Source organism: Dicentrarchus labrax, unplaced genomic scaffold, assembly GCF_905237075.1.
Source record: "Dicentrarchus labrax unplaced genomic scaffold, dlabrax2021, whole genome shotgun sequence".
Classification (NCBI taxonomy): Eukaryota; Metazoa; Chordata; class Actinopteri; family Moronidae; genus Dicentrarchus; species Dicentrarchus labrax.
The window spans coordinates 14,323,560-14,348,657 of NW_026136724.1; the positions used below are offsets into that span (position 1 = coordinate 14,323,560).

The following is a 25,098-nucleotide window of genomic DNA, read 5'->3' on the forward strand; positions in this document are numbered from 1 at the left end:
TCCATCATATTCAAACAGCACCTCCGTTTTAAAGAAAGCAAGAACACCAACATTCGGTTTTCCCTTCTCCCTATGTTGCTTTGCCAGCTTCCTGACACCCGTAACTTGAGAGGGAGAAAAACAGTGTCAGCATGAGAGCAAAAGACATGGGTCTGCTATGAGGTTTTGGCACCTTTGACACCTTGTGTTGCAGGATTGGAAGTGATCTCCCATAGGCCCTGCAAACCACGACTAATCTAATCAGTAGCAGAAGGTACAAAGAGTCACCAGGGACACACAAAGTTATTTCCTTTTTGTCACACTCTTGCATCACTCTTAGCTCTACGTCTCACTTGCTTTCCTCCTGTATTAGATCTATTTTTGTTTTGGCTTCTTTAAGTTCTTCCTGTCTGTCACCATCTCTGTCATTCTCCCTTCTCCCTTCCTTTCTCTTTCTGCCTTTCTTGTTCTGCCGCTGCGATCTCAAGTGATGGATGGGGGAGAATCAGAACTCGTTCGTGTCAAGACTTTGCAAACAGGAGGAGGGGGAACTGGCGTCTTTAACACTCACAGGTTATACAGCATGTCAGCCATGTTCCCTCGGTGGTGAAGAGCATTTCTGTACGCCTTCTCTGCCTCCGCCATCTTGCCCTGGTTCTTCAGTACGTTTCCCAAGTTTCCCCAGGCTACAGGAGACATGTGTCAGTCAAAAAGTTGCACTTGTGGAGTGGAAAAACTTTTGGTATTGATGTAAAAATACTGTTATTGCCATCAATTTGTCAAAATAAACTGTAATCGGTTTATTAAATAACAAGTCATCACTAAAGCCTACATAGTTATACTGCTTATGTTCATTGGTGTAATGTGACTTAGAATTACTTCTGTATTTGAAGTATTTTAAAGCCAGTCTTGCATGAAATTTTCTTCTTCATGCAAGACTGGATTTAAAATAACTGTGGTTTTCTCTGTGGGTTTAACTGTGTTGAAGTTCCCCAAGCAGAGATGTTAGTTTAACTTTATTCCCACTGTTTTCTTTCAAACAAACAAAAGTTATGTTTAGATTCAATGTCCCATTGAGATCTAACAAAAGTACTGAACGTCAATCATTTCAATAATGTGAAACCATCTTCAGTAATGCGTATCGTGTTCTGCTTCCTCGTGGGCATGCTTGAGACAAATAGACAAGGACTCGTAGCGCCACTAGTGGTCAAAAACTTTGCAGGGTGCCTTTCAGTTAGCAAAATGAAAGATTTTAATTTCTTGTGAATGTCACAAGACATAGGATATTGGTAAATGCTAATACATTATGTAAAAGTAGCACAAGTAAATAAGGTATCATGTTACCGACACATTAGCCACCATAAGTTAGTCATACCAGGTCACTTTGGCAATAAGATTTAGAGTGTATTAGATAAAGGATGTGTTATTTCTTCATTCAAAAGTTATATTGTCTTGCTTTAAATCAGATTTTGGTGCTTGACTGCTTTGAATACTGATGCTATGCAGAGATTTCAGTCAGTACTAAAAAGGTATTAAAGTTTGATACCCATCCCTAATGATAAACGGTGCCCTTCTCTCACCTTTAGCAGGATTCACACCAATCCCAGACTTGTAGAGATTCTCCTCATTGCTCCAGTCCCTGTTTCTTTGAACAGTTCTGAGTCCATTCAGCAGCACTAGTCCCGTACAGAGACACAACAGTAAGGCCTTGCAGCCTCTAGTCCTCAGTCTGACATACACGGTTCTTGCACCAGTAGCAACCAGTAAACAAAAGCCTATACTGGGGATGTATAGTACCCTCTCTGCAATTACAAAACCTACATAAAAGAATAGGTTTGTGGCTGGGATGAAAGGCAATGACATGATGCCTAATGAAAATATTACTAGGTTTTCTGTAGGGGGCAGGGAGGTCCGTGGAGGGCAGTGGTGGAGTCCATCTGACCCATTCAAGGTGGACTTTGGCAGTCCCTGGTCTGTGTTATGGTTTGTGTCAAGGGCATGGTAACCATTCCCGTTAGTGATTGATTTCCCATTAGTGACATAGGTCTTCCCATTAGTCTCCTTGGCTTTGTAGGTGGGGCTACGAAGGCCAAACAAAGCCAGGAGGATAAATCCACCATAAAAGGCAACAGTGTGAAGGTTCCTCCAGTCGGCTAAAGACCTGACCAAGGGCACAGCGTCCATGGACCAATCAAAACTGAGCTTGTCGGGGCAGAGCAGGAGCCAGGCGTTGGCGGCGGGCAGGTGGAGGAACGTTAGCATTCGAGTGAGAAAATGTGGCGAGTCAGCTGCGGGGTTGTCAGAGTTGGAGAAGTTGGGAGGCTTATTGCCCATCCAGTAGAGGCGAGCTGACAGCAGAATCACTCCCCAGGAAGCCAGCGCACCAAGACTCAGCAAAACGCTGATGTTCTTTTTCTGAAAGAGAGGGGGAAAAAAAACTCATGCTAAAGGAAAACACCTAAATCAACATTTCAGTCCAGAAGAGCTTAGTTAAAACCACAATATTTTTTCCGTGTTCCAGAGCACCTGAATTTGTTTTCATATAAGAAGGCTTTTTAATACCTGTCAAGTTTTTCAAGGTCTGGATAAGCGCTGAACCAGAGTGACAATGGTCCTGTAAATGTATTTGTGGTCTCAGTAAACAACCAGCTGTTAGTCCCAATCTTTCAGTATGAGCTGTTAAGGTTTGATTTATAAATCCTAGAAACTTCGAAATGTATTATCCCACTGTTGTATAGAAAAAGAAACTATGCAAAGCAATCTCTGGAATGTTTTTGATAGCCGCCTGGGGCATAAACCGCACTCATGTACAATTATACAGTTCTTTGTAACACTAGCATAGTTCTTAAAATTAAAATGCACCATAGCCAGAAACAACACAGCTCTGTTTACATGAAAATAGTGAAATATGACATATTCAAACTGGTGAAAGACACACTGGGATTTGGACAGCTGTGTCCTATAATAGGTGTCACTTTTGGGCAGCAACAATGGGACTGTTTATATGAAGAAATCATCATTTTTAATTAAATATGTCATATTCAAACTGGTGAAAGATGCATTATTTTGAAATGTCGAGAACATATTATTAAGGGTAAGAAGGGAAAAAGTCCAAAATCAACGAAAAAAGAGAAAAATCATCATACTTCCATACAGATGTGAAGTAAGGATTATTTCTATAATTTTCTATACGTTAGTAAACCACATTCTCCTCAGTTCTGACCTTGCTGGGCTCAACTTTGAAGTAAACTTGAAGCATGAGAGGATTTCTCTCTAAGTCTTTCCCTGTTGCCTGTCAGGTTTTGCAGTGAGTGTGACTGGTAATCAGCTTAGGACTCATTGTGTTGGTATGCAGATGCTGTTTACATCTCATAAGAGCATTAATTCCGCAGCATGATCACCATTAGGTCCTCTGTCACGCAACACCTTTAAACGAACTGTCACACGCCAACAGGGCCCTCAATGCAACCTTGAATGAATGCTCCCTTTCTAAACTAAATCATGTTAAACTCCTTAAAAATGGCTGCATTGATACATACTTGGAAAGAAATGCAGATGACATTTGGTTAGTGATTCTTTAAAAATCTGTTAAATCAGTCTTTGATGCATAAATTAGATTTAAAGCCAGAGACTGGAACTATGTGATACGCCGCTGGGGCAAAAGTAATTCATTTCAGTTGCTTCACTATGGTCGGCAGTTTGAGTTACAGTTACTAAAACATAACAGGGTTGTACGATCACATCCTTAACCTCTTGACCTATGATCACTGGCTTGTTAAATGACATTCATCAGTGACAGAAGGGAAAGAAATGGGAAGGCGTAGCCATAAGACTGATGACAGCAAGACAATTTTTGTTTGGCTTTCTCTGTCAGATGCTCTGATGTCTGATTTCTTCAATACAACATTCTGATATGATGCTTTCTGAAATCAATTACTGCTTAAATCTGATTTAGTGGTGTGTTTTTGCCAAGATTAAGTAAATCTGATTTCATGTCTTTCATTAAACACTGATGAAACTGGAATGGCATATACAGGCAAAGACTTATTGACGGAGACAGTCTGGCGCAGTCCTGACCAAAAAGTGCTTGTTAGTCATGTTCTTTACCTAGTGGACTAAATACAACATAACATCATGAGTGATGATCACAGAGATGCTGCTTCCTTTCTATTTTCTGAGCCCATTTATTTATTCCGAGCACCAGTGCAATATGAACTCTATTTGAACCTGTCCACGGGGAATTAGAGCTGGTACATGCTTACATACTGTAAATACTCTTTACACTGTGTTGTATTTTTGCGCAGGACAGGAGAAGTTTATATATTGGTGGTCTGTTTTTTGTGTTATCAGTGTGGGCTTTGATGTAACTGATAATCATCATCAGAGCATCTATAATTCAAAGTGTTGATCCAGTGTGACCCTAATTTTTTTTTATCTCTTAAGTCAGTTTACACTACAATAGTAATAATTTAGACTTTCTGTATAATCCGCTCTGAATGAATTGCACAATAGGCAGATATAATCTTTTTTAAAAGCTACACAAAGAACAAAGAACAAGCTTTCAATTGTCTCATTAATAAACTTTAGAGAGATTTATTTCCTCTCCTACAATGAGCATGAATGAGTAAGCTCATGTGTGCACTTTGAGGAACCATGATGGAAACACACAAGTTATCCATAACAAACCCATGTTAGGATTAGAATAAGAGGTTTAGCACTGCCTCGCCTGACCTTTTGGCTCCAGCTGATTTCTCCGGATCTGAAATGGAAAAGTTCCCTGAAGAGTTTAACTAAGGTAAGAAGTGTAGGCACAGCTAGTTACAGAAAGTCACTTGTCAATAGTACGATGGAAAAGGGCCAGTTCAAGGAGTTCAATGGCAGTGAGGAAGTGAGAGTGGAAAAAGATTGGATATTGATTTCAACGCTGAAAGGTAGTACACAAAGGATAAGAGAGAGTTCCTTTTACATAAAAAGGGGGGGTGTGCTTATTGATGGATGGGCTCGTGTTGGCTGTCAAGGGAGGAAACTGTCTGAGAAATCCAATTCTGCTTGGTATTAGAAGATAAGCCAATTCCAGCAAGAGAGTCATTTGTGGTATTTAGGTGAATGAGCTTCATTTTACCCCTCGCTGCCTTGTCTATTTCAAAATCGTTCCTTAATTGACTCCCCGATCAATCACATGAAGAAGTCAAACTGCAAGTGTGCTAGAGCGGAGGCCGGTTCTGCTTTTCAATGATGTATGGCCATAAATTCACAAACTCAGCAGCAAATATCTGCAGTTTTCTTCCCAACTTTACACAAGCTTTCTAAGTGTTTTTAGAAGCATCAGGTTGCAGGTTGGTTATTGAAGTAGGCACGAAGTGGCAGGATTGCCTCTTTTTATTTCCTGTAAGAGTGATACTGCAGAAGTCTACAACGACCGTTCCTCCCAACTCAGTAGTCTCCTGCGGTCGGTTGAAAATAGATCTTCAATAACCAACCAACTGAATCACTCCCTACTCAACTACACCCTCTAATTGCTCTAAAAAGTCCTTTCTCGATTTCGCAGTTGATTTATTGATTTCCCTAACAATTCCAGCTTACTTTGTCTATCTATGCTCAGCAATATTGGCAGGACACTAAACTCACTAATACAGATCTTAAAATGAGATTTTCTGAGCTTAATACTCTTAATGACTCTGCTCTGGAAGTTAAGTTAAAAAAAATACATAAACTTAATTCTGGCCATTTCTTGGACCTTTCTCGTGGTGCATGTTTTGACTCCTGGCAGGAGAAGCACAGGTGTAACTAATCACATTAACGATGGCTTTGCCACATTCAAGTGTGCCACTGAACTAGCACGCTCGACACCAGGACGGACCTAATTAAGGTTATGAGTTACACCTGTGTTTAACGAGCCAAACCGCTACAACCGGAAAGGTCTATTCTGTCTTTATTTGTCCTTGTCTGTCAAATTCAATTTTTTTCTCCATAAACTCAATAAAAATCTTTAAACCACCTTTTGCCTTTGGTAACAAAGTCATCATAGCAACTTATCTTTTCATGCTCGCCTCATGATCAGACTTCAATGAGAGAATTAGTACAATTCAGTTATTTTTCAACCTGAACTTATTCTCATTTTTGTGGCTCATGCTAATGCGATTGAATTATATTTTCACAATGTACAAGTTTATATTTTCATTCAAACTTTGATTGATAATATTATGTTTTTAAATTAAGTTATTTCATTTAAAATATATATATTTCCTCCGTATAGTGGTACACAGAGGATTCTCTGATATATTTTTTGGAAGATCTTACCATAGTTTTAGAACCAGCGGCCAAGACCATATGCGTTGCATACAAAATTAAGAATTCATCCATAAAAGCACCATGTCTGCTGGCACAGAAATATAATGAGATTGTTCACTGGATGAAGACAGCTGATGAAAGCAGGGGCGCCAGTGGTGTTATGAGTAATGGCGGGACATCGGTGTTAAAGGGGGTTTAAGACAACACAGGGATTCTTGAAGAGTTAGCCCCCTGGATTAGCTAATGTGGATCTACTTCTGGGGCAACTTGCCGTCTAACCATAATGTTTTTACCGGACTTGTGCTTCTCAAATCTTTACAACGGAGGCAATGAGTGCAAAGTTAGCATGTTTTTCGATATTGGGCTGAAAATACTTTCTGCTCAAAAATACAAACTCAACTTCTGGAGATATACTTAAGTGACGTTACATTCTCTATAGGTTAAATATATATTTTTTTATTATCAGTGGGAAAATAAACAATGCTACATCAAAAAACTAAAATACCGCCACAAATACCAGTTATATCCTCAGTGAGTGTTTTTTTAAAAGATTTTTTTTTTCAAAATTTCACCGTTCTCCGCTTTCCTGCTATCTCACTTAAATTCCTGGGAACTGGTTCTTGCTCTGATTGATTGGACTTCATGAGATCTGTGTGTATCCATGGAGGAAGGCTGCCGCATAATCCTCTGCCAACTGTCAAATGTAACATCCCGCTCGCTCCAAGCCTTTGAACCTAACGCTCTTTCACATATCTCCTCCACTTTGGATCCTCATTTGGAAATTCAGCATCAATTTCTGCAGCTTTCCCTCTACTACTTTTTATTCTCTTTCAGTTTATTATCCACTTTCTTTCCTGAATTAACCCCTCTCTCATTCTCTCCATCTCTCTCTTTCCGCGTATAAACACACACTATTAAGCTCCCGAGCCTTCATCTTTTGTGGTGCCATTCATTATTAGCTCTCATTTTATTAATCCCAGAAGTGTGTGGTCCATCTGTTGACACTGTAGCGTGCAGAGTGTTTAAAACATGTCTGAAGAAACAGCAGGATACGGCTGACTTCATGCGTGCACTGTTTAAAGCTGCTGTGGACTGACGCAAGACAGCAGGGGATCAATCTTCCGGACTATTCTTGTTAAAGTCGTGTCCAATTTAAATGGCTCATAACTCTTTCCAGCATAGGGCTGATCAAGCATGGGATTTTTTTTCAACAACTTGTTTGAGAAAGTTAAATTAAAGTGTTATAGTTATCCTCCAAAACCCATTTTTAGAGAGAAAAAAAAACAGTGTTGATCATTATAATTACTGTAGATTTCTCTAAAATATACACAAAACCAAACACTTTACCATTACTATTCATTAAAAGTTAAAATAAATAATGAAGGTATATTTTTCAAATGAGAAAGTTTTCAAAAAGTTGAGGTGGGAGCTACATCTCCCTACTGTGGAGCAATTCTTTCTCAGTGACATGTGCATGGAAAGGCCTTCAAAGTTTTGGACACACTGTGTTTGCACAACACACATCCAGCAGCGCTCGTATTTGATGCATTACCAGTGACATGCTAAATCGCGATGAAAGGTACAACGAGGCATGCATCCAGTTCTTTTTCCAGCTCTAATGTGTTCTGGATTCTGCTGACTTGGCACAACTCACCCAAGTCATCAGACAGCAGCACCATGGCTGGCATTGAGAGGGTTGACTTTGATAGAGTGACCTAATTACCCCATAGTTCTCTCCATGAAAGCCCTGCTGCTGCTGGCACAGAGACCTGTAATGAGATGGGTCACAGGTTGAAGCCTTGTATGCTATCCACTAAGACAGCTGATAAAAGCAGGGGCACCGGTGGTGTTAACTTGACATTTAAAGAAGTTCCAGTGGGAATAATGTAGTGACATCCGCGTGACAGGGGTTTTAGTACGAACTCTTGATGCTCTTGATGAGATGTCGTGCGTCTGATTTTGCTTTGTTGGACCCATTTCATACTTACTTGGTTACTTGAAAGATCAATTGATTTGCGCTATTGAAGATAATGAGCAGCTCAAACGCACATTCCAGTGCAAAATTACAATGAGGCTCATGCAAGAACCACTTGTGTTAACAGATTAGTTCTTAACTGGCATGTACAAGTGATTTAAGGCCCCATTTACATTTCCTACCACAAATGTCTTGTATTCGGACAAAATCAACATGCAAATTCAAGATGTGACTTATGCGTCACCGTATAGGTCATAAATCTGATAGCTATCTGTTGGTTTTCTCATGCTACGTGAAAATCAGTGTTGGCCCTACTACAGCCCAGAGAGTAGTGGTAATACACCTGAATCTGCTGGTGATTGAGAAAATGCTTAGTGTCCCTTCTGTATGATGTGTGGAAGCTACTGGAACTGCTTTCGCAAATTTGCTGTGTAATTTAATTTATCACAAGGGACACACCACAGAATACTTACTGATGTAGTTACACTAGGAAGGAGTAAAAAAATACGTATGCATCTTTGAGACACGGCTGCATCTACACCTTTTCAATATCTGGCTAGAGAGCAAGCAATCGGATTTCAATCTTTCTCTTCGCTTCTTGGACACATTTATACTTAGCTTCTTTGAGATGGGGTAGCATGCATGAAGTGACAATGTGTAAATGGGGTCCAAAAGAATTTCATACTTTTTTCTTTAATATGAACAAAATCATCTTTCTCCACCGAGAGAAAACACTTGTTTGATAGTATTAGCTATGTTTGCCTTAATCGGAATGATTTTGGAATAAAATGATGAAATAAAACTTCTTGTCCCTCTATCTGACTGTCACATCCCCTTCACCCCCTTCCATTTTAGTCCCACTTTGCATGAGAAAGATGTTTGTGAACCATTTAGTATTTTTTTTTGCAATAACATGGTGTTGATAGCTTTTTTTGTGGGTCCCATAATACCACTTCTGACGGAAATTGTTTGGTTTTGTCTGGTGCTTTCAGATGGTGTTCATCAAGTATATTGGAGCAATTTACAATAAGTTTGTGCGGCTGAATCCAATCTGGAACACTTGTGTGGCAGGTTTAGGATAAGAATTAAAAAGAATTCTGACATGATATGTTGTTTAAATGTGTCAGAAAGCCTGAACATGGACTACTTTTTGGTATTACCCATGATAGCAAGCTAAATAAAGAGCATGCAGCAGAACTTGCAACAGAGGGCATCATTTCGCAGCCGAGTGCTTCTGCCACATGATAATTGGCACAACATTCATCAAGCCGTCAGCTGGTTACACCGAACTTAATCTGCGTGCCTGCAGCGCTCATTGAGACAAATTAGAAGGAGGAGTCCGTAACACTTTAATTGCAAGAATAGAGCCAGAACCAGAGCCCTATATTGTCCATGTCCTTCAGTAAAATCTCTCATCTTTCATTTGACTCCAGGTGCACACATTGTTTTCAGTACGAAAATCCAAAGGAGTAGAATATGGAGGATTAGGGAGAGTGAGAAAAAGTCCTCCCATCTAATCCTGCTTTATTTCTATTTGAGGAACTGTATTTCATTTCACACCTTTTGATTTATCTAAAAGGTATGATCACTGACGTCGATGTTATTCAGTCAAGTAAATGCTTAAAAGTCTGGCTCAACATTTAAATAAACACCTTGAATGAAATCAATCTTGCCTGCCAAAGAATCACAGTTTACCTCAGGCTTAACAGAGAGATCTCTGACTTTTCCTACTACCAACAAAAGCAAACAATTTCCCTGGCCCCCGTCTAAAGCCTGGAGCCTCATTCATCAACCAGTTTGTTTTAGCCATTGACAAATGGAGAGCGGAAAGAACAAAGACATTATGTTTCTATGATTCTGGCATGCAAGACTCATTCTGCCCTCTCAATAGGCTGCAGTGCTAACACCACACCTTCCTTTGTCTCCATCTATCACTTTCTAACTCTCCCTCTGTCCTACCTTGTCTCATTTGAAATCTCATCTCAGTCTGATTAGGGAGTTAATAGGATGAGAAATGGAGTGCTGGCCGAAGCGCATCTGTCGCCTGTGCCACGCTGCAGCTGATTTACATCTCCTCATTGTTTGTGGCTGCTGTGAGGCAGCGGTCAGGTAATGTGATGTCGGGGGAGGGTGTTTCAATCTTTTGCTTCATTGTGGAAGAAATGGAACATTTTTGATTGAATAAAAAATACAATTTTCAAACAATTCAATGGCCGCTGACTGTGCCCTCAGCAGTAGAATATGATACAGGAGAAGCCAAGTCGATCATTCCCAAAGTGCTGCTAGGGCACAGTAGGTGAGAAAGACCAACAACAGATAGAGGAAAGGAAGTGAGAGCATAGTTTCCCTCTCCCTCACTTATTCTCTACCGATATCCCTCTCCCTTTTGTGTTCCCATGCGTCCTGAAACGTCTGGCTCATAATCGAGGAAACGATTGCCCCTGTGGCTGGCCCCGGCACATAACGAGCTCCCTGCCAAGATAACTGTGACTGGGGCAAGAGAGGAGGGCATTGCCAGAGTGATAAACGAGCCAGATGTGCTAGCGGTGGAGGGGGGGGTTGGCACCAGGACCTGACGGACGGGCACATGGATGCCGGCCAGGGCTATTGTGTCTGGGCAGAGAGGTGGAGGCTGCTGATGATGTCCCTGCTCTCCTGTGTGATAAATACACAGGGAAATGTGATTTTTCATAACAGCTTCTGACAAGCACGGAGGGTGATGAAATCTTTCAGACCGTAATGCAATCGACTGGAACAAGTAGTACTCGATGTCTTTCAGGTTGTGGTTTCAATTCCAAGGCTCGTCTTTGTTTGTAGACCAAAGATGGAAAAGGGGAACACCCAATAATACAATACAATGCCAACAAATATTACATTTTAAGAATGTTTGAAATTTCAATATTTATCTTTTTTCCCCCCATAATTTAAGGTTGAGACAGTGTCAGAGAGGTAGGTGGTTCAACAAATGTAACCTCTTTAGCCCCACAGACTCACCTGAGGGTCAGTTAGTCAGCCTCATGCTTATCTCAAACCCACAGAACTTTATTTTAAATTCTGGGCAAGAATCCAAAGTCTCCAAAGATAAATATGTTATATATGCATATTAAGTTAAAGTGAGGCCCTGAATGATATTTTACATCTCACTTATCAAGATCAAGATCAAGATTTTTAGTTGCCCAGTTGAGAACTGGTATTCTTCCCCTGACCACTGAGGTTGGCAGATTCAAAAATATTCAGGAAGGGAGCAGATTGAGAAGTGAAACCTGAGACACAATTTGGTCTTTACTCTACATACTATGATTGTTTATGAGCGTGATTTTCCCCTGAAACAGGTTATAGATTATATATTTGTCTGCCTCATCATCTGCAAGTGAGTTACATCCCTTTTCCTCCCGCATAGCTACTCTAACATAATTTAACAGCTTTAATAGATGACTGGGTGCAATTTGAAAGACAGGTGTTGTTTTGCATCTGCTAAGGTCTAGCAGTCATGAAAGCACACACACAGGAGTCACTCCTGCCAAACGCTGCGAAAAAAAACATCATATTTCTTCCCTCTCTGATCTCTCTGGGCCGCTCACCGCAAGCCCCTCTAATAACAGTTGCGGGTTATCATTCTGCCAGAAACCACTACTGGAGAAGCTGCCCCACAGGTACGGTTAAGCCATGCACACTTGTAGGGAGAATATGTTTTCATTTGGATGCTGGCTGTGTAAATAAGAGAGTCACACATAAGTCTGTAATGGGCCGGAGTTTGTGTACAACAGAAAAGGGCATTTGTCATGTACTATACAAGGTTACATCACAAACCTTGCAACAAACAGAGGTATTTATAGATGTTTCCTCCAGAACAAACCACTATAAAAAGTTTCCCCACACACACACAGACGAGAGCCAGACTGTCCTTGCTCAGTAAAACCCAAGGGGACTTTTTATTACACCAGTTATGCATTTTACGAGGGCCATCATGTTGGCTAAGGAGCAGTTTCTCTAATCAAATGTGGAGTGCTTGTGAGGGGAGGTTTTCCAGTCAAACGCTGATTCCCATAATCAGATGAGTCACTGCGTCAAGGTTGTCCTCCTCAGATAACTTGAGTTTGGAGCGGAAAAATTGAGTCCTGCAGAGGAAGGCTAGTGTGCGCGCACATTTCTGTATGTTTGGACAGCTTACTCGACAAGTGCACCAAATCATTTACCAGAGTGGGATGTGTTATTGTTTTCCTGCACATACCTTTTGTCACCTTAAATTGAACAAAAAAACAACTCATCCTGAAAATAGCTTTTCCTGTACAACCGCTCTTTCTTCCAAAAACACACACACACACACACACACACACACACACACACACACACACACACACACACACATAATGAGGCTGAGATCCCAATCTTCCTTGCATTAATGTGTTTATATTTACTGCAGCAAACTGAAGTTTCGAGGAAGTGGAAAACTTCCCCCTCTGCATACAATTTTTTTCCTGTTTAGCATATGACAAATGAGAATAGCTTACTTTTCATGCACCAACTGTGCACCGGCAAACAGCTTTCCTAATTACACTCCTAATGGAAAGCAAACAGCATGCGACACACACAATTTCCACTCACAACCATGGTAAGTATAAAACCTAATCCACCATACAGGAACCATTAACAGCTGGCTGGATGAGGTCTGCCTCTGAGGTAAGGAAGAGGAAACTGGATATGTATAGACGCCAAGACAAGAGCCAGCGAACACACCGGCCCCCGTGGCATGCATTAATCTACCTTTCCCAGCAGGAGGAGAAGTGCCTGGCGAAACCGGAGTCTCTGGAACACGAACAGGTCATACACAGCCGACACAGCCAGCACCGTCACCCCTTGCTCCTTCCACAGCATGCTGGCTGCCGCACACCACAGGCTGCCCAGCATCCAACCCCAGCACCAGGCGGCCGAGCTGCTCTGAAAAGTCCCACATGGGTTCCCACGGAGTCCACAGTGTCTCATATAGCAGAGAAGTGACAGCAAAAAAAACAATGCTGCACCAACATCCGCCCTCCCAACCACGCCAGAGACTGCTTCAGTGTGTATCGCATGAGAAGCAAAAAGAAGGCCGGCCAGCAGGCTCCACAGTCCTCCACCAAGAAGCGGGCGACTGAAGGCCGTGAAGAGGGCGGTGACCAGAGCGTGCAGCACCAGGTTCAGCAGGTGGTAGCCCCAGGGACGCAGGCCGTGCAGCGCGTAGTTGAGGCGGAAGGAGAGGGTGCAGAGTGGACGGTAGGACTTGTGGCTGCCGCTGTGAGTGAGCAGGGTGCCCCAGAAGTCGTCATACAGAATGTTGGTCCACGGAGTCTCAGGAAGAAGATCCTGGTTGGTCTTGATGGCTCGGCTATAAAGGGCAGAAGAAATAACGATGAAGTTCCTCAAATAAAAGGGAGTCTACTGTAGATACAGTACATATGGTAAGCACAGGTGTTAGGGCAAATGTACCTGTTATTTTGTATTATACTCCATATTGTTTTGTGGTTTTATATTTTTTGCAATTAGTGATTTTTTTTGGCCACTTGGGGGCAGCGGAAGCAAGCTCTGAACACCACATATTATTTTCTATAAAGTTGATATGGTAAAATTGTAAGTAAAAAGCTAATTTAGCTAACATCCAGCAGATAAGAAACAACGTTAACATTAATTTGAAGTCATGTTTCTGCTGGGTGCAAAAGAAAACCTTCTCTCTCTTTCACATATAAGTAGCCATGTGATCAACATATACATAATACATTTTTAAAAAGCACAAAAAAGCAGATTTAAGCTAAAAAAGAAACATTAAATTATGAAACTAAGTATTTTAACATGTGAATAAATAATTTTCTTTTCAAGAGCCTTTTTGGGAAAAATTCAACCCCCTGCATCTCAAGACACATGCTGTATATCAGCATGGCTTCATGTGGAATAATATGTTTTCCACATTACTGATGATGATCCAGTCATAAGTGAAATTTAATAGACAAATGTAATAAACAGGCCACAGAGCGTGTGATTAAAAATACAGACGTGCGCTGTGTAGAAAACACAGCATGTACACATGTCACAGGTACCTGCTTACGCACACATGGGCAGGTGGTTTCACACCCCCCGAGGCTGCTGCGGATTCTCATAATTAGCAGATCATTACCAGGAACATGGGCTGCATTCATGTACACTCACAGGCTGTAACGAATGAGGTTCACCACAGGGATTAAGAGTGATGAATGGCAGCTATAACAACCCACAAGTGGGAGAATCCCCCATAAGATATAAAGTATCATAATAATAAAATAATATCAGAAATATGATTAGAGATGAAGCTGGCATAGATATCACATACTGGCTGTCAATAACACCAAATTTTATTTTCCTGACACTATAGGCAGCCTACCAGAAGCGGGGACCAAGGAGAAAACTAACACATACACACAAAACTAAGCAAGAAGAAAATTATAAACCAGTATTTTCAGTATTGTTAATATCTGAGGTTCTACCTGGAGTTCAATTTTAATGCCTAGATTGATAAAGTATGCATTTACACAATTCTAAAATAATTTTAACAAATTCAATGAGTCTTGTATATGTGAATCTTATAATCAGTCAAATGATAAAAGTCACTGAATGTTGGACTGCCATTAGCTTCTTCTTTATTAAGAGACACAACTGCCTGAAAACATATAGTATCACTGAACATGCTGAATGGAACACTGTGGCTTCAGGGCTTTATAAAAACTACATTCAGCTGTAGTGCCAATGCTACCCAACTAGCAGGCAACAGATATTAGATTTGTTATTTGCCAGATCAATGTAAAATTAAGATTTGACTGTTGACTGACAGCAATACAAATGATCTCATATCACTTTTTAGCAGGTAAAAGGCCACTCAACACCATCTAATATAACTCAAACTATTTTGTTATTTGAAATTGTGGCACAAAGGGACCTGAAAGTACTGGACGTGCTTAACCCTCCAACCCAGGTGTGGCAAAACCAGTTAGATACTAGCACCCAAAAAATAACTATCATCAGAAACACGCAAGAAGCCAAACATTTAAAGTAATTTAGAAAACATTCTGATTGAATAAAAACTCAATTTCATTAAAAAAAAATAGTTATAAGCGATTTTACTGAAGCTATTCAACCTTCCAGAAGAAAATAAGAAGGCTACCAAACTCTTACAAAAAAGTGGAAGTGGAAAAAAAGTAAATGGGAAAAATAGCTACTTTTCAACTAAAGCTTCCAGAACTATGGAACTAGAGGAACTAAACCTTCCCTTTTGCAGTTTCCTGTTAGCTTTATAACCTAACCACTGTGTCACATGGGGCTCATTTTGAATGCTGTTTGTGTTGCAAGTGCAAGTTTTTTTTCAGTTTACAAACTGAATAAAGAATTCATCATAAACTTTAATTCAGACGTCACAGTCAGACTGATGGAGGACGATAGTAACTTGATGCAAATGTCAAGTATCAGTAAGGCAGCTAATTGCTTTTACTATACTAGACTATACTCAGCTGTAGACAATGCCACCCAACAAGTTCTGACTCAGAAGCAAACCATGCACATGACCTGTGCCCTGCAGAAATTATGGGTTTAATTTAGTTTTGCTAATTAGTTTTATGTAGGCTACATATTGCTGTTGCATGTTGCAACCTGCAAACTCTGGTTATGTGAGGCTGAATGTCATAAACTTTGGGTTTCCAAGATTTGATCACACTGGCCTAATGGAAATCTTCTTTCTCAGGGCTTGATTACGATCATCGCTGTTTCTGCAATGGCGCACAAGAGAGGAAAGGGACAGCGACATGGGGGCCAGCCGAGGACTTCCTTTGTTTCGAGATTGTAACTGAGTGCAGACCGCATAAAGAAAGAGGGAGGGAGAGGACGAGGGAGCTCGAGCTGCCAGCCTGCACCCAGCATGAGAGCAGGCAAAGTAAAAAGGGGAAGACTGACAATGAGAAAAAGAAATAGAAACATTTTAAAATAAAAAGGACATCAAATGAGGTGTCAAAGCGAGAACTGCTCAATGCATTATTCTTAATTCATGTTTTTTCCTTCAAGCCTGCAGCCCTGTCATCGCGTGAGCTATATAGTAAATTCCTCCATTTCCCAGGATTGTTCTCTGTCAGGGAAAGGCAAGTGTGTGTTTCTCAGGCTCTGAGCTGCTTCAAGCCAAAGTGGAACTCTCCCTTGTCCGATATATCTAAGAACTAAATGCATTACATCACTCAGTTTACTTCCTCTTTTTTTAAATTTTTTTTTTTAACTGTAGTTCCACAGCGAGCTATTATTTATAAAATGTTTTATAGCCCCAGTACAGTGCCGAGCATGGTATGATGGTGGGAGGACTCAGGATATAAGAGCAATAAACCTATATTGAAATGTACAGATTATCGACATTGAAAGTTTTATTCATGCTGTATATTAATATTAATGTCTTGAGGTTATAGAGAGATTACTGAAACAGAATAAGTAACGTGTCCACCAAAATCAGCAATTGTGTCCATGTTTTTTTCCACTTTTCTGTCCCCTCAAGCAATAACAGCACACTATCAAATCAAAACATGGCTGGATTCACCCTCACCCAGCTCCCTCGTGTCCTTTGGCATGGCTTGGATCTCAATACTCTCTGGTGATAAATAATTTAAATATTTAAATCAGCGCCAACCACTCATCTCCCTCCCTGTTCCTGCCCGCCACTGGAGGATGAAAAGAATGCATTAGCCATGAGGGTTTGGGAATGGATTGAAAGCACTGGTGTGTGTGTGTGTGTGTGTGTGTGTGTGTGTGTATGTGTGTGTGTGCCCTATAAGGGGTAAAGGAATACATGCAAAGGTGTCTTTCTTTGTGTTTGTGAGTGTGTGTGCTGATGGCTTCATTGAGACCTGTCGCTGCAGCGGTGCAGATAGAGTGGTCTCCCGTAGTGATTGCTCTTACAGAGTGGGGTCTTTTGTATTCAGCCACCGTATGTGGGGCAGGCAGGCAGGCAGGCAGGCTGTGGGGCACTCTATTCACAATCCTCAAAGTACAGGACGGGTTTGGTCTTTTCAATTTTCTTCCCTTTTTTTGTTTTTGGTGGGGGGAGGTAAAATCGAAGGGATTTCCATCAGGGGCTGAAAAGAGACATTAGTGGGTAGTGGTAAGGATTTTTTTTTTTGTAATGGGTTGAGGTCTTCTTTCACCTGTCCACTGCTTTAAGTGAAGAGAAAATTAGATGTCTTTCAGTGTTTGGATATGTGTCTTTTCAATATGCAAATGTGGCACTCCACCACCTCCCCAACAGTGATCTCACCACCAGTGATTTGCTTCTTCTTATGCTGTGGCTGCCTACAGATCCACACTGTAGGCCTCTGCTAGGGAGAGCATGCAAATATACATTGAATGTGTGAAAATATAAGGGACATTTTCTGTACACTGATTAGGTGACTCAAGTAAAAGCCATTATTTATTATCACAACGCATCAGTCAGAAAAGAGGAGACAAAGAGAGGAAGAGGAGTTACAGAAGTTTAAAGAACAAAAGATGACTCCATTAGCTCCCATGTGTGGGAGGAATGGAAATCATTGCATCTCCTAAAAATACAGTTATAGTGGAGCTGACTCTACTGGCAGATTATTACAGTTTTTATTTCTTGTGTAGCAGTAGTATAAAAAGAGTTGGCACACCCTTATGTGTCAGGATACTCTTTTAATTAAATATTTCCAGTTTCTATGATTAGCACAAAGGAATAAAATGCACAGATTCTCAGGTATGCAGTCTTCACGGTGATAATATGGTAATATTCATAATAATAATATTGAAATTGGGTATTGTCATCACCTGTCATCAACACATACTTTTAATTAGATTATGGTCTTCTTTATATTAAAGTACTAGCACTATTCAGTTTTATTGTACACAAACAAAAATCTTTACATTTAGTGTTTCTGACCAAAACATATATCATTGTTGTGTTAAATGCACTTTCTTTCTCATAAAACATTTGCAAACCCAATTTTTGTCAATATTCTAAGTGGTGCATTTTTTATTTATTTTTTTTTACATATTGTTTAATTTGCTAGCTTGCAGTGTTCTTCTTTACTGCCTTTGTCGGCAGATTGCCGTGTTTATTTGTGTGTAACAGCCGACAACTATCAATCAGAGGAATAGTGCAAAACCGGCAACAGGAATGCATGTCACATCACCTACATGATGGTGCACCTGGTTTGCTTCCTGGGCCTTGTACAAACAAAATAGGGAACCGCTCATGAATATATTGCTCCGTATAGCTACTAGTGGTCAAAACCGCCACATGGTGCCCATACATTCACAAAGCTATATATAGATGATGTATATAATTTACACATTATCATAGTAAAGGCAATTCTAAACAACTAATCTTAACCAATATCAATAACATTTGGAATCTATTATGGAATCACAATGCCAGCAAAACATAAGGGCTACAATGCAACCCTAAAAAAATGTATTCTCTACTACATATATTTATTTTGATTTTCAGAATACAATCAATTTTATTTTTGTCATAAATCCAAGTATTAGTCCTGTATTTGAATGGACAAGCTGAATATTCAAGGGTAGCTATCTATGTGTGCTTGCATTTTGGATGTACATGTTACTCCCTGAACCTTAGTGCTGAACATGTTTGCACTCTTTTATTAAAAAACTTTCTCTTCTCTTTACTAAATCCATTAAGTTATTTATCCAATACTCCAGCTACAGTTTAAATCATTCCTGCCCTGCTGATCCTCCCTGAACAACTCTCATGAGACAAAGGGGCCATGGAGGGATCTTGACTCTTTCTCTCAGCAAGACCCTTGAATCCCCAGAGTCAGACACTGTATCCTATTAAAAGAGTTGTTTCCTTAAAGTTTAGTTTACAGATTTCACATGAGAAGTTTATGCACAAACACACACAACGGTACAGTACTCCCTACCTTTAGTTTAAATGTTTGTGTGTGCTCTAATAAAAGAACAGCAATATTAACTGCATTGCAAAACACAACACTTGAGTCTCTTTTAAATATTTGGGCTCTCGTCCAGCCTCTCTGTCTGGAGTGCATGTGCACTGGCCGGCCTGTTCCACTCTAATAAACATCTGCAGAATAAACTGCCATCACTTAACATAATCAGGACTGGCTGAATTGCAACCTTTTGTAGCAGAGTGCATCCTCCTGCTTCCTGATGGCAGTAATGAGATGGATTAGCCAATCATCATGAAAACAGCACTGTTAATGGATACTGGCCTGGACATTATTTCATTGATATCATCACCTCTTTGTTCATTTTCCTTTTTTTCTCTTCTATTTTCTACCATTATGTCTTTCTTTCTAACCATCCACCTCCATCCATTAACTCAATTTCTAGTATTTATGAAGTCATTTTGGCCTTGTTCTCCATCCATCTTATTCACCTGAACTTGTCACCTTTACTTTCTGCTCCTTTATCCTTCTTATCGTTCTACTCTGCCTTAATAACCCATCTGAACTGGTCTACTTTGGTAGACGCCCTCTTCAGTACCCCTTGTCTGGCCAAGATCTATTAAATTTCCCTCTCCTTACTGAGCAATCTGAGTGTTAATTAAGCACACAGACAGAGAACTGCGGCAGACAGGCCTATTCACACAGTGCTAATCTTAGGCTGGCGCACCGCTGAAGTAAACACGCCACTGATGTTGCTGGCTTTGTGCAGGAGTAACAGCAGTGCAGATGATTAAGACTGTATGAGAAGGAAAAGCCTCCGTACTGAGGGGACAAAACAAACCCGTATCACAGCAGCACAGACAAACATGTGATGAGGTGGAACAACTAAAGAGCAGTGTGATTACAGAGCTGCCACCTTCATAAACAAGAAAAATATGCCTAGGTCAAATAGTATTCACCCTTTTTGTTCTTAAATAGTAAAGAAAAATAAACAAGAATCACAGTGGACTTTAACAGTTAAAGGGCATCCAGATAGCTGTTTGTCTCCAGTAGGGAACCTTTTGTTGCATGCCATCCCCCTCTCCCTCCCCCGTGTTTCCTGTCTAGCTTTACTGTCACTATCAGTAAATAAAAAACAGACATAAGTAAATGCAACACAGTGCAATCTAGGACCATTGTTTTGGACTGCCGACCAAGGATTTCATCATATTTCTCTCACAACTGTCAATTTTCGGCTGAGAAAGCCCAAAACAGCTCTATGTAGGGGCCTTTACACCAACTATTCTTTGGTTTTCTGCTCTCTATTGTGACTATTGCTGGTTTTCTGTGTCTTATATCATTGGGAACTGAATATATTTGATGTTTAGACTATTGGTCTGACACAACATGACACCTGAGTGCTTCATTTTTGACTTTAAAACATTTTTCACTATTTTCTGACATTTTCTAAATGGATTCACCATTTATCACAGGACAAAAAGATAATTAATAGTGTAGTTTATCCCTGCTAATTTGTAAGAAAGCAAAAGTTATGCTTCCAGTGACACCTCCTGATTAAGTCAAGAACAAATGTTTGATAATTTACTGACAATAAATCAAATTCATTGATTTTGACATCAAGTTTTACTGAGTTCTCAAAGCAATTTGCATTGGGAGACGAGGCTCTCACCGCATCCGCAACCAATTATTGATTTCATCTTCATTTAGATTCTGTCTAAGGGGCAGTGTATTAAAGAGAGCTGGAGAGAGAGTGTATGTGTGGGTGGGTGTCAGGGTCCAGATCACCTCTGTGTTAATCCAATACTAACAGGATTAGAAAGTGATCATAAAGTGCATGCAGTTTTGGTGACATGCACAAAGGTCGGGGTCAACGACTAATCTGATTAAAGGTTGCGTGTATGCGCGCTCAAGGCTCCACACTCTGAACATGTAGAATGACACCATATGTAATCTATATGAAACAGTGTCCTAATTCCATATGGCATTACAGTTGGCAGGAAAACAGTGTTCATGGCTTTGTTCCCAGCGAACGCCACAGCTGGCTGAGGATATAAAAATCCCATAAATTTCACCTCAATGGTCACTGCAGCAGGGAGTGTATTGTACTGCACCACATGATGCAACTTGAACATGTGAAAGATGGTGATCTGGTCTTTTTTTTATCCTAGAGGTACCTACCCATCCATCACAGTGCAAGGTTGGACGATCATGCGTAAAGCCATTACGCTTGCTGGCTGGGCCTGAGTGATTCATTCATTGGCTGATTATCAGCTGCTGTAATCCTGTCAGTATGTGGCCACAGCACGATGGCAGAAAAATGAGGAGATGGGGATGAAGACGAAAGAGTAAGATGTTGAGAGGGAAGAGGACGCTAGAACGCCGGCCTCATCAGTATTCTTTCTACCTTCATGAAGATGCTTTTCATATCTAAATCGTATTTGTTCTCCTCACTAAATGGTCGTGCTGCAGACGTGGACAATGCATAAAGATGTCAATATACAATATTTTCCCGTTGTATCAACTCTTTGTATGTGTTTAGTTAGTATATCTGTAGGCAGAGAGGTCAGGAAGTGAGCATTAAGGGTTTGTTCAAACATCATACGTCAGCGACACCCCTGGCAGAACAATACCCCGACAAGAAGCGGCACCATTACTTTCCCACACTCCGTCCCACGCCAAACTGGCACGAATATGGGAGGAGAGGAAAAATGCATAAATGTCCAGATAGCATTCATAAAACTCTGTCATACTGCCAGTGGCCTACTTGTGATTTATGCTTAGCTTTGCAGAAGCTCTTCCCTTGACTGGTACGTCAGATGAAATTTGACATTCATTTGGCGGTTTTTATGTCCAATTATTTGTTTCTTTCCATCACTTGAAATGTGTGAACAGTGATAAACTGCTGCTGGATGGCGTTCAGCATAACTGGGCACTGATGAAGTGAAAAAAAAGAAGGAAGAAAACCAGCAAGATTTTCATCTTTTTATAAACATACTACTGAAAATAAACCTGAGACACAGAGGATGAAACTTGCTTTGAATTCAAGGCACTAACCTACATTTTTTTTCTTCTTCTCCTGCTCAGTTCACTGGATCTATCTTTTCATTGATTAAAAATAGCCCATCCTGCAGCTCCCAGCAATTTTCCCATGGGTACAGAATAACCAGCCAGAAGTTTGGTGGAATGAAAAGGCCAGATAAATGACTTATTTTAACTCTTCATGTAGAGATTAGTGTGAAAGCACAGCGCATTATACAAAGCAGTCCATTTTAGACTAATACAGCCTAGCTAATACGGCAAAGGTTAATATTTACATTAATTTTGCTCACAGATACATGCATTCGATGTGTTTACTTTGAGGAAATGCTCGTTGATCGAGTGTTTATTAAGAAAATATTTGCTGCATAGGAGGTAGCCGACACACACGTGCATGTATTCACTCATGCAGGGGCACATGGGGCTAACAGAAAGCGGCTCTCTGTATAGTGTGAATTGATTCTTACACAAATATTTGTCTGAACACAGACTGTGTTCTGGGGACACAATCTGGTTAACACTATGATGCACATACTAATTAACACACAAACAAATAGAAATGCCTCAAAAGGGCAAAAGAAAATTTTTCATCTTGATTAAATACTGAGGATTATTACAGACTTCCACGCATAATCAAAAGAACACACTTCTGCATAGTTAGTCCTCATCACTGAAGTCCAGCTGTTTTACTTTCATCATCAAGCCGGCCCAACAGTCAACTCATACCTGGTTAAGATAAAGTCTCTTCTACATCCTCGGCCTGTCCAAGCAGCCAATCAGGAGAAACAGATTTCTTCCGGGGGCTCTCAGCTTCAAAGAGGCTGTAACGGTCTGAGCTAAGCGTCAGGAAGTTGGCTGTCTCTCTTTTGTCAGGCCAAGGACTTGCTTTCATGTCCCCTGTGAAGCTGGTTTCCTGATTAGCAGAACAGCTAACTCCAAACAGGCCAGGGTCAAGTCACTGTGCGTAACATGAACGTGTGCACTTAAATAAACTGTGACTTGAAAATATGTAGTGATTGATAAATAAATACTATTTATGCCTGTTTATATGTTCCTTGAGTGGATAGAATTTACGTTTTTAATCCTACAAGCTCTGTTTTCAGGATATTAGTCTGAAAAGGGTCGGCTGAGAGCTGGCTGAGTTTGGCAGCTGAAAGCCAGACTAATTGGTAAATGGAGAGGTTGGAGGAGGCACAGTGCTGTATTTTGAATATGTAATGATTGTTGAGGCTTACATCTCTGAACTTCCAAATATCTGCTTCAAATAGATGTTATAGATTGAAAAATTAGGCATGATTCAACCTCAGTGAATACTCTAAATTTCAGATTTCCAGAGTGGCTGCCATGTTTTTTTTTCCAGTATTAAAATCTGAAGCAAATACCCAGGACAGCCATTTACATGTTCATGTCAGGTACATTTCCCTTTTGATATTTTAACTCTGCACTCTGCAATCATCTGTTGATTGCTTCATGTCAGAGTCTTTTGATATGCCCATTGATATGCAAAGCACAATTTCTACACTTGTGCAAGGATATATCTAACATTTAAAGCAAAAATATACTTATTTGCTTTCTTGCAGAATATTAGATGAGAAAAGGAAGGCGGCCTATCAGCTTAGACTTAAAAAGGCTGGAAGCAGGGGAAAACAGCTACCCTAGATCTGTCCAAAGTTCACAAATAGGCCTAACAACAACTCCAAAGCTCACTGATTAACACATTATATCCTATTTGTTTAATCCGTAGACAAACAGAAATGTACAAACAAGTTCTGGTTTTCCAGGGAGTTAGCTTTTCGCCAAGAAATACTCTCAGCGAACTGCCTTTTTGCTCTAGTTCCACACTTAACGGACAGATATATGAGTGGTATCATCATCATTTTGTCCGGTAAATTAAAATGAAACTTGGTTTAACGCCGTACAAGTGTGCAAACATGTCCACTGTCATTAGTGTAATCTTAGAAATTTTCCAATACACTACATTTCTAGTGACTTAAAAAATTATGAACCCAATCATTGAGAGTGTGACTCCTTCATCTATTTTTTAGCTGATTGATTGCCAAGTCTTTATCTCCATCGAAGTGATTGATTGATCACTTCCCATTAGCTGGTCGCACAAAATAGAGGTGATCTGACAACAATGCCACCACTGCCACCTCAGCTAAAAAGGAGGCTGAGCCCACCGCGGCGTTCCCTGAGTGATGGTGTCAATAAAAGGCTGTGATGAATCCTCTGCCTCACCAGAGGGAAAGACTATGGGAAATCAATGGCTAATAAAACTAATGCTTTACTCTCCCCCAGGGTATAAATATAGCGGAAGCAGTGAAGGGAAAGACTGCATTGGGATTTAAGGGGTCAAAACTGATGCCTCAAAAAGCTGTGAATGAATTTATTTTTTATAAAGTATGATGAATATTTCTGTCCTCTCTATCCTTGCAGAATTGCAGCTTGTTGAAGCATGTTTAGTAAGGTTCCAAGCAGAGCTGCCACTTAAGAATATATTATTAAAAAAAAAGCAAAATGTGTGAATGCAATCAAATTGAAAAAACACTTGGGACTGAGGTGTACAGTTCACTTCAACAGCAAATTACAATTTCACACCTCCATGAACACCCCAAAGACCACCAGGAACTTTCTTTCTTCCTTATACATTAAGATAGGAGCCCTTAATGGGAAATTCATAGGTATTTAATCTCACCCAATAAATATGCCATATGCCTATATTATGGTACTGTGCCCAACAGCATTCGTAGTGAAAAACACATTTAAATGAGCCAATGTCCAGGGGCACTGCATTCTGAGAGTTTTATAGGGTTTCCAAAATCCTTGGCTTTCCCACACATCCAGCTCTTATCAGTGAAACAGTGGCCAACTTTAACACCCTCCATCCAACCAGAAAAC

The 25,098-nt window shown here is 40.3% G+C and overlaps 1 protein-coding gene across 1 annotated transcript in view; it reads right to left on the reverse strand.

Moving 5' to 3' along the window:
* Nucleotides 1-25,098, reverse strand: part of tmtc2a (transmembrane O-mannosyltransferase targeting cadherins 2a) — a 56,945-nt gene that overhangs the window by 16,982 nt on the left and 14,865 nt on the right. Inside the window, exons 2-4 of the mRNA XM_051391953.1 lie at nt 13,010-13,610; nt 1,560-2,394; nt 551-665 (exon numbers count right to left, since the gene is read on the reverse strand). Of these exons, the coding sequence (XP_051247913.1) occupies nt 551-665; nt 1,560-2,394; nt 13,010-13,610 (1,551 nt within the window). The remainder of the gene's footprint in view (nt 1-550; nt 666-1,559; nt 2,395-13,009; nt 13,611-25,098) is intronic.